This window comes from Xiphophorus hellerii, chromosome 4 (genome assembly GCF_003331165.1).
Source record: "Xiphophorus hellerii strain 12219 chromosome 4, Xiphophorus_hellerii-4.1, whole genome shotgun sequence".
Lineage (NCBI taxonomy): Eukaryota > Metazoa > Chordata > Actinopteri > Cyprinodontiformes > Poeciliidae > Xiphophorus > Xiphophorus hellerii.
In genome coordinates, this window is record NC_045675.1 from 15,501,296 (window position 1) to 15,512,245 (window position 10,950).

Consider the following 10,950-nt stretch of genomic DNA (forward strand, 5'->3'; position numbering starts at 1 on the left):
TCAGAAACACTGAAGAGAAGAAGAGCTATGATAAATGTAGCTCCAGTTCTATTCATGTTTTAATGTTGCAGAGCAAATAGGTCAAAGTTTAAACTGGTATTGCTGTACATCTTTTATCTGGTCATTTTGTGCAAGATTTAGCAACTAACATCAGAAAATGGCACAGAACAGGAATATTATTTCCCACTCTGATTGGCTGCTGTTAGGCCTACCGATTTTAAGTTGAATGTTGATTGCAATTTTCACAGACACCTGTAAAAATAATTTCTATTCACGTGGCTTTTTGTTCTCTGGAAAATTACTATTGATGATAAATACAAAAACAAGCATAAAAATCAAAACATCAACAATAGTGATAGTAATATTAGTAATAAAATAATATTCAGTGCAAAGTAGCCTACAATTTCTTTGGTGGGAGACGGTGAGGGAGCTGGATGATGGACAGCGGGGCGCTGGTCCAAGAAAGGTTGAGAAACACTGGAATATATTATTAGGAGTCTTGAAGGATATTTTTCTGAGTCTTCTGAGTTACAGGAAGGAAGTCCAAATATGGACGACGATCATGATGATCTATAATGGCGTCTCTGGAAGCTCTGTTATGTCTATAAGTAGTATTGTCGATAAATAAAAAGAAAATAAAAGGCAACATGTTTGATGGATGCATGATGTTCAGGAGAGGTCCTCACTTTCCTGAGAACTTTGAACTGAGCAATGCTATTTTTTAGATTATAATTTAATGGTGCTCAACTTAGACATGAACAAATTAAATTACTTTTTGGGGGAAACTAAGGGTAGCCATAAAATTTATTTTTCCTTAACCTTCAGCTTGGTAACTGCTGACACATTTCAGCTAACCATGAAAACCAAAATTTTAGCACCTTAACTTTTACTTTAGCACTTGGGTTTTGCTCTTTCTCTGAGAATTAGACGCTCTAGTAGAGAGGAGGAGAGGACAAGTGCAGCTCGTGTTACTTCTAACATTTCTTTCAGAAGACCATACAGGTAAATTTCTAATATTTACTTTGGTGATGATTTTGTCACACATTAGACTTTAACAAAATCAGAATTTTATCTCGCTAACTAAATATTTAGTTTATAAAAAATATTAACTTGTGACTTAAATATTTCACTTGGAACTCTGACGTTTATAATGTCAATAACATTAATAAAATATGACTTTGACAAATGAACACGCACAAGGTAATAGAGAAATTGCCTTGTCATTTTTCTATGACAAGGTAAATAAACCAAATTACTGCTGTTGTATTTTTACCCTTTAACTTTAAAAACGGTACGCCACAGTCCCAAGTCTACTCCTCACAAACGTTAGATCCCATCATCAACAAGCTCCCAAAGTCTCTCCAGCGTCCAGAGCGTCTCTAAAGATGCTCTGGATTGCTTTTCTTTTCCAGATCATACTTCTATCTGGTCTTATGTGTCTGTTTGTCTATAAAAGCCCTAAGCAGAGCTGTGCTTTTAATCTCATTGTACAGCTTATTGTGCAATGACAATAAACCTAATCTAATCTAAAACAATCTAGTCTATGGCTGCTTCTCGCCACAGCAACACAAATTTGACGCTTTTAATGCAACTTTTAATGCAACTTTACAATAAAAGTGTCATTATTTTTGTCATGTTTATGTCAGTGTCACACCAGCCTTACGCACACCCCTTCAAATAAAGTGTTTACCGAACATTAAACAATTTAAAGACTTTTAAAAACAAACTCCAAGAGTTAGAAGAAAAACACTCCAGCAGGAAGTGAATGTGTGATGGAAACACCTCTCTGTGGTTTGTTTCGCACCTTGTTGAGCTCCTGCCGCAGAAGGCTCCAGTGCTCTGCGTAGGTTTTGCGGAGCTGCTGTTTGTCTCTGATGAGCAGAGTCAGTTTGCTGATGGGCCCGTCCAGGAGCTCCTCGGAGCGCTTCCTCATCACCTGGCTGAGGGACTCGGTCTGCGAAACCAGCACTCCCCACGACTGACACACACAGTGGTGGGGAGAAAAATCATCAGCTTTTACGTCCAACTCAAGAAAAACATTAAACAGGTTTTAGATTTGAATACAACGGCATGCAGATTGCACGAAGTGCCATAAAATGTCCTGCTTCCACTTTCAAGAACTGAAGCCTTACAACATCCCAATGCCATAGATACCAAACACTGAGTGACTACATCCCCTTTTCTGGTGGCTCACCAGCATTTTTACCTGAATAGCAAACCATATTTTAAATAATCCATCTTCATGAGCTCGTCAGATATTCTGAAAGCCATGCAGATGAAAAATTAAAAAGATTTTCCAAGATGAGTAGTGGTATTGCAAAATAAGTGCAATCTTATGTGGGACTAGGAATTCATTAACATTAAATTAATGGGGCGACTAGAGGAGAAAGGTCTCTTAATAAAACCATTTTACAACTTTTGGTCTTTATTTATAATTTTCTGATACATTTTTTAAAATGAACATAGTCTACTTTGACATTTTTAGACTCAGAAGATAAAGTGAACTCTACCAGATGTTTCAGTCCATCATCGTAGAAGTAGAGAAGACCCTACCTTGTTGAGCTGACTGATGTAGTCCGCTCCCGGATTGGTCTGAGGCCGGTCCATCTTCTCGGCCATGGCAGTCATTTGGTGGAGTTGCACTGAAAAATCCCGTTCGCTCTTCGCCCGCTGACCCATCCACTTCTTCATGACCTCCATCAGGTGAAGCTCGGAGTCCAGAAGCCTCATGACGGCCGCGTGCGCCTGTGGACACCGGAGATCCTCACCGAAACCCATCTCTGGACTGATGCAACCTCCTTCTGCCTGGGATGCGTCGTCAGCAGCGCGTTCTCATGAGTGAAGCAGCAGCTGCTCTAATGACCAGCAGAGTCTCTCTCTCTGCGGCCATGCAGAGTTTCACTTCCCTCTGAGCAAGAAAGAAGTGCACAGTGGTTCATGAGAGGCAGCACTTCCTCGTGTACGTTTGAATGTGGTTCTACTTTCAATTTGCAAACAACTTTAGTGGCATAACACCTCCCAAACTCCATCAGATAACTGCATGTGTGCCATAAACACACATGCAAAATATATATATATTTTTTTTTTACTTCTCTGGGGAAAAAAAAACAAATGAAAAGTAGATGTTGAACACAGCTTGTGTTAGAGCTGGAGTCATGCTCCTTATCTACATAATTCATCATGTCTGTTCATTTGCTGCACTGTGCAGCACAAACATGAGATTCTCCGTTTGATCGGCTCGGTTGTGTTTCCTGGGCTCAGAGATATCTGCAGGGTCTCTACAAGAACACATTCAAAGTCATCAGTAAAGCATTTAGCCTCATTAAGTTTCTCTTTATTTGGAATTAGTCGATTTACTGCGACTAAATGATGAGAATCTTAATCATTAAATCATTTGAATTGTTCTGCTTGGCATGATGATTCTACTTCCTTCTCATTGCTGCTCTGCTTTGCCGTAAAAATGGGTTTTCCTTGATTGATGTAACGTGTGTGTTACATACAAACATCCTCTGATCGCATGGTTACATGAAGAAGAATACTGAACAGTTTCTGTTTGACAATCTCTAAAAATACCGTCAACATGAAACAGGTGAACTCAACATTGGGCAACTTACAAGAATTTCTATGTTCTAGGTGGCATCAAAACAGGATTGATTTTATTGTTACTGCCTTGAATCCAATCAGAAAATGGAAATTAAACTGCCTGGCAGTGGAATATACATAAAAAAATGAATATTTCCCTCTAGAAAACAACTTTAAACATCTTATGAGCAAACAAAGATGTGGTTTTATGGGAGGTTTGGTCATGTTTCATCATTTAGTGAAGCTAAAACAGGTGTAAAGTACTGACAACAGAGAACATGTTATTGTTTTAGTATAGATTGGTTTGCAAATGTTGTATAAATAGACCATCTAAATGTTTCCCCAGAATCTCAACCAGGCTGCGAGCTGTATCATCACATCATTATAATCTATATAATGAACTAATATGTTAAATTTCTACATATATTTCCTTTTTTGACAGAAGATTGTCCATCAATATTGATTACAAGAAATTAGGAAACCAGCTGCTCTTAAAGCACACACCCATATGTGTAAGTCCTCCGTCACAAACTATTCTGATGCAAAAACTATAGAAAAAAGATCCCAAGCAGACAACAAGAACTGACCTACACAATGTACTAAATTAAAACTAAAATACAGCATGACAAGGAAGTTGTTCTGACTAAACTGCATTTAAAGCAGCTTCCCCCCAACTATCAAAGACACAGTAGTTTAATCCCTCAGGCATTAAATATTTTACATGCTGAAATACAGTATATTCAACGTAGGGAAAGAAAACTGACTTCTAAAGTTTTCAGAAGAGACACAGACAGACACAAATCACATCTATGTTGATATCTTGGACAATAAAAGTGCAGAAACCTTCAGCCTGTCCAGAGCTTTTCTGGTTGGCTTGTGTTGTTAGAGAGTCAGTCAGATTCAGCAGTGTTTGAAACCTCAATCATCCACCGACTCATGGAGTATGTTAACCCCCTTTAATTACACCTCCTGCATTGTAAGGGTTTCCAAAGGTGCCAAAAATGCTTGTACATATTTATGTGCGCTCTGACTTTTATTTACTTTCCCTTTGGGCGCAATAAAGTATTTTTGAATTGAACTGAATATGCTGTTGACTATGTGAGTTGTGTCAGAAGTTGGAACTTGGAGCTGGTTTCACATCTAGTTAAGAAGTTGGAATTTAAACATGGCGACATAAACAAACGTGATCTACAGCACCTCTTACAAACATCATTTTAAGCTTTACTTTACATAAGCAAGCACCACTTTCAATTTGTGCGCTTTAGAGTCCGCCGTCACAAACTATTCTGATGCAAAAAACTATAGAAAAAAGATCCCAAGCAGACAGCAAGAACTGACCTGGGTAACATTTCCAGTTACCCAGGGAATGTGGCACATTTATACACAGTCTGCAATAGGTAAAGCTTAAGGAATGTTGGGTGTTTTTGGCTTATTTAATAATAAAGTAATATTTTAAGACAGGCTGGAAGGAAAAGAAAGACTGTGGATGAAGAAGAGATGATGCCAAATTTTTTCATTGGTGACCCAGTTTATCCTCTACAGCCTCACTTAAAGGAGCCATTGATTCAGGTGTGTTGCATCTAAGAGTTGACATTGATAGGTCATTCAGCGACAGGTCTACCCAGGAATAAACATACAGCTTGCACTGGATTTCAAAAGAACATTGGTTGAATTATTTTTCTATGGTATACCACAAAAAATTCAGCAAACAATTGAGGGTTTATGTTGTATTAAACCAAAATGTTTCCCTTTTTTTTTTGACTGAGCACAGCATTAAAGCTGGCCTTTTGCGGTTATTTTAATTTATGAGATGGTTTTATTGCTGAGTGCAACCTCGCTGCTGTAAGCTCCTTCACAAAATTACACCGACCATAAATTAGAACCACTCTCATTAGACAAGCTATGGAGGTGAAGAGGCAAGATTCGCTCTGCAAACAGACCACAGAGGAAACAGCTGCAGAACATGTTAATGCGCTGCATGCACAAAACCTGGACATGGGGTTAGATTATTAGGCTGTGTCCACTGGCCCTCGGGGGCCACGGTCCCGCATGGTTTAGTTATCATGACTCCAAGATTTAAATCTCTGAATTATTCCCCTGGCCTGTTTCCAGGTTCTGCAGAGGTCTGGGTAAGAATCTGTTCATTAAATTCAGCTGTGTTGAACCAGAGAAACATCTGAAGCATGCAGGACTCCAGCTCCTAACGACTGGCGGTGGACATCACTGCTCCGGGATCTGGACTTTATCATCTTGAAGTCCGAACTCGGACTCTGAGTCTGGGGGAAATGTCTTCCTCATGTAGAGGAAGACTCTTCCCCTTTGAATGTCACTTCAGAGTCACTCAAGAGAAATGAGTGACTGAGCACAGGACTGGTACAGCTTTGCATGTCTTTGTGGTGCGCAACAAAAGACTATCTATTTGAGGCAACTGTGTAGCGAGCATGTCTACCGGTTATTTTTTTCTCCTAAATATTCTCATCTCTACGGCGAGACAGCTCTGCACCTTAGAGCACTCAGCTCTATGTGAATTTTTCTGTATTTTTTAGAGTGCTCTTGATTACAAAACACTGGTGGGAAAAGATGCACAAAAAACAGAGATAATTTCACATTGAACAGTTTGAGTGGGGAGAATGGAGGAATTTTCATTTTTAAAAGCCACTGTGGGTTGCAGTAACTGATTTTCTTGTTTTAAGCCATTGCAAAACCAGAGACAGTATAAAAGTCTTCTTTTCATTAAAGTAAATTTTGCATTTACTTGTCCTGAGCCATATGCAACGAAATTTCGTTCTGTATACACCCTGTGCATGCAAAATGACAATAAAGTCAGTCTAAGTCTAAGTCTAAGTCTAAGTCTAAGTCATTTAACCTGCTAACATCCAGTTGGTGCAGACATGTTGCACTTCAATGGAGAAACATGGTTGTGACGATGTGCTGAAGGCGGAGTGTCAAAAATGAGCAGGAGGTTCTTAAGGAGACAGAAGCCCAATTCAAGGTGTTAAATTGAAAAAAACAAATTTCTCTTAAGTCATGTTTCATATATACAGCATTTCATAACAACAGAAGTTAACACAGATACTAGATAGTGCTACATAGTGCCACAATGTGGCTGGAAAATACATAACATTGCCCCTTTGACACCTGAGCAGGCATAAAGACTGATGACCTTCATGCAACAATGCATTTTTAAGAGTTCATTTATGCACCTTTTCCTAGCAGTTTTTCTTTCCACTTAATTTTTAGTAAATGTGCTTCATTATAAGATGTAAACAGCCTGTGTGTCTGTGGTTTAGCCTCCTTGTGAAGAGTCTTCATCATCCTCTGCTGGGTAAATGTGAAGTCAGTATAGTTCAAGTAAACTTTCAACACTTTTGAATTGGCTTTTTGTGATACTTCATGAATTTCAGGTTTTAGTGTTGAAAGTATCTTCATATTCTGGTAAAAATGTCTATGTGGGGAAGAAGTTCCTTGAATTTCCCATCTGTCATTGAGCTGCTAAAAATGGAAACGTCCAAAAGCAGCAATAGAGTATTAAAATTCTGGGGGTTTTTTCACTTATTTCCCTATTATCAACTTCATGACTTGACATTTACTCTGTAGCTTTCCTGAGCAGGAAGAACTCGTCTACTGCTGGGAACAACTGGAATATTTTTAAAAATAAACTATGCAAATTTACTCATATTTGGAATAACAAGGTGTTTTTTTTAAAATACAAGGCAGCAGCTTTCAGTTTCAGTTAAATTATTCTGCTGCAGAAACTTTGTAAAGTTAACTCAAAATGTATTTTTGTACATTATTAATTCAGCGGATGCACATAGGAAGGTTGAGTCACAGCTTCAGCACCGTGTTTATTTCACTTCAGCTCACTCAACAGACTAAGATGTTCTTCATGGAAAAAAAAACTTCAGGCGCTCCAGCATTCTCAGACCTTAATATCAGATTTAAATACAAAACACAAACTTTAAGAAATACAATGGGGCAGGATTTAAATACCTGAAAACAAGAAACTTCAAAAGAAGGAAAAAAGGAACAAGAGAAAGAAAAACAAGGATGGTAAGAAAGTTGAGACAAAGAAAGAAATGGCACATGGAAGGAAATGTTTGACAGGAAGAAAGAAAAATTAAAAACAAGGAGGAAAGGAAAGACATGGGCCCAGTGGAAGAGAGACAAAGGAAAGGAAATGACCCAATGAAGGGGAGAAGGGAACAGAAGTACAGAAAGACGAGGAAAACTGAAAGACATGAGGAAGATAAGAAAAAATGGCAAGAATGGAAATAAATGAAAGACAAGGAAGGATTTAAGGTAGAAATGAAAAGTGCAAAAATGAAGGAGACAAGGGACAAAACAAGAGGAAATAAAATATATGGGAAAGGAAGGAAGAAAATGGAAGGAGGTAAGGAAGAAAGGGAGGCAAGAAGCAATGAACAAAAGGAAGGAAGGACATGGAAAGCGAAAGAAATGAAAGTAGGGAACAACAAGAAAAAAGGAGAGGAAGTACACAAACGGGAAAAATAAAGGATACTGAAGAGAAATGGTATGAGGAAAAAAGGAAAGAAAGAAGCATAGAAGGAAGGTACAAAAGAGATGATAAGCGAACACAATGATGACAGCTTCAAAGTACATGAGGAAGGTGGGAAAAGAAGGGCACAAAAAAGGAAAGGACATGAGTCAGTCAAAAGGGAGGAAGCAATGAAGGACACAGCTGTTAGGAAGGACAGAAGAAAAGAAAGTAAAATAAAAATGAAGAAAACAGGAAACCAAGTGAAAGTGAAAATAGTCTGAAAATATTTTTCTTTCTCCAGGCCTTGGAAATGCCGATTAAAATTGCATAGTTTTCCCAACAGCACAGGAACCGTGGAAAAAAAACGAGTAAAGACACGCTTAAATTTGCATAGATCTTTATTTTTAGTAGAATCTATAATTGACATCAATTAAATAAAAAGGAGAAAACAAAAGAAAAACATCTTTAAATTACAAGAAAATTACACTGCACCATTCATATAGTACAAAAATAGGCCTTATTTTAGAGTTATGTCCCATGTAGGATAGTCATTCTTGTACATTAATCATAGGTCACAAATCTGTAAGGTACTGTGTGCAGCCACAGGTCAGGATCCTCACCAGGAGGCGGGAGGAGGTCAAAGGAGTGGACTGAGACGGCTCCTCCATCGCAAAGTGTTTCGCTTCGACTTTAACAAGCTTGTGCGCGCAGATCCGGTTCAGCCCTTAAGGTCATGGCGATGGGATACATTCTACCTCCTCCCTCCGCAGCTGCTCAACAGGCAACATGTCGTCACAGATCACCGATGGGTTTCAACTAAACACGCCGAACGCAGCTACAGGAGGACGAAGGGACGAACCGACCTGGAGGCGACACGTTCTAATACGAAACAGACGGCATCTGAATGATTGTCTTTGGTTATGCCAAAGATATTGCTCCTATCAACTACGTCCGAGTTCGTGTGGATAACTTCAGACTACATCCTAAAAACGGGGACAGGAGCAACACCGAGCTCCGAGTGACAGCATTAAAACGACATGATGGGTTTCATCTTTATGATCAGAAAAGAAAAATAACTAGCATCAAACTGATTTTTGTCAGCATTTAACAGCTTCGAGCTTTACTGCCAGCGAGGTGGGGGCCACACAGTCATGAAAAAGCTGCTTTCTGGGACTATTAGCGAACCGGTTTCCTTTTTAGTGTGTACTTTATATCACATTCTGGCAGTGAAAGCTGCTGATGGGCTTCAGCAGCTCAGGAAGCACAAGCTAATTAATGCTGCCACCATTCAGGAGTTTCTGTAAAAGTTAAACCCTTGAATGAAAAGAGTGAGAATCGGTAAAGAGTTGTAGTGAATAAATCAACCTAAGATGAAAGAAAAACAAATCAATCTGTGAGCTTTAATGGGCTCCAAAAAGTTGCAAAGAAACAGTTTGAAGCAGGAAAAGGCAAAGTGCCTTTTTCATTATAATTCTTCAACATCCATATTTTAATTGGAACCTGTTTTGTTGCCCATTTTCTGGTGTTTGAACAAAGCCGGTTGAGTCTGAGGCCGGAGCTCAGTGGAGACCAATCAAAGCATTAATAGGCACCGAAGTTCATCACAAAAAGCAACTATAACAACTTTGTTGCTTTTGAGAGCGTTTTCCACCAGATCCACTCTCATGGGTCTCTTTCCAGTCCAGAAACGACCACACTGCAAAAACACAAGACCGTACCAAGTATTTTTTGTCTAGTTTCTGAGGCTAATATGTCAGTACACTTTAAAAAAAACAGAACTATCTTACAGGTAACTAATCAGCAAGATATAAGAGATTAAGTGAATAATTCCTTAACATTGATGCTAAATTAAGAGTTCCACTGGCAGATTATTTCACTAATAACATGAAAAAAATACAAGTTTGGACACACTTTCTCATTAAATTCAATGAGAAAGTGTGTCCAAACTTTTGGTCTGAACTGAGTACAGACCAAAAGTTTGGACACACAGTTGTGTCCAAACTTTTGGTCTGTACTGTATCTCGAAATAATTTGTCAGTGGAACTAGTACTTTTTTTTACATAAAAGTAGCTCCTATCTCATGCTGAAAAGCTACTGGTAAGTTAGCTTTCTCTTATTTCTAGTGTACTAAGATATTTGCACTAGAAACTAGATCAAAAATACTTGGTAAGATTTTGGATTTTTGCAGAGCAAACATGCGGCTCTGTTGCATTTTGGCCATCTGAGGGGATTTTATGGTGTTTGACAGCCTCCATACTAATATACCTGCATCCCTCAGCTCAGTTTCTAAAACACCTGTGAAGACTTTACAACACCAGTGGTTAAATTAGAAGCTAAAATCGATCTGTTTGTGTGCCTTTGCACCCTCTTGCACTCAAGACAAGGAAATTGATTGTCAGTGACATAAACGTAAGAGGAAAAAAAAACAACAACCAAAGAGTTTGAGATCCAGAAGGAGACGCCCCATTAGAGATGGAGAGCAGAAACGCCCCTGTTGGTTTAAAGGTTGATTTAGCACTTGAATGCCAGCCATTTTCATCTGTGAACATTTCATCTCAGTAACCCTTTTTAAAGCCCATGTGTGACCACGCATGATGCCGATCCTCAAAGGCAATGCATTTAAGAGAACAGAAGAGTTTCCAGGAAAGTAGAGCTGACAGTTTCTGATTTACTTTCACCCTTTCCCTTCTAAAACATGAATTTAGCACGCGCACCCCGTCACCTAAATCACCACAGAGAAGATTTTCATGCCTAACCCACATTTAAATTCACCTCTGTAATTAACAGCTCCTCTAAGAGTCTGCGAAGCCTCGCTGTGGGATATGAGAGGTAGATAAAAGGATGAGCAGCTGCAGCTTTCTATGCACGCC

General features: G+C 38.9%; 1 protein-coding gene and 1 long non-coding RNA gene across 2 annotated transcripts in view; one reads left to right on the forward strand and one right to left on the reverse strand.

Annotated features, from left to right (window-relative positions):
• fes (FES proto-oncogene, tyrosine kinase) overlaps nt 1–2,925 on the reverse strand; it is a 28,801-nt gene extending 25,876 nt beyond the window's left edge. The window contains exons 1-2 of the mRNA XM_032561616.1: nt 2,554–2,925; nt 1,805–1,978 (exon numbers count right to left, since the gene is read on the reverse strand). Of these exons, the coding sequence (XP_032417507.1) occupies nt 1,805–1,978; nt 2,554–2,778 (399 nt within the window). The 5' untranslated portion in view covers nt 2,779–2,925. The remainder of the gene's footprint in view (nt 1–1,804; nt 1,979–2,553) is intronic.
• A 7,172-nt stretch (nt 2,926–10,097) lies between these two features.
• On the forward strand, nt 10,098–10,496 carry LOC116718383 (uncharacterized). Its single transcript, XR_004338923.1, has 2 exons — nt 10,098–10,146; nt 10,183–10,496. It is a non-coding gene; the product is annotated as an uncharacterized LOC116718383 (long non-coding RNA).
• The last annotated feature ends 454 nt before the right edge of the window (nt 10,497–10,950 follow it).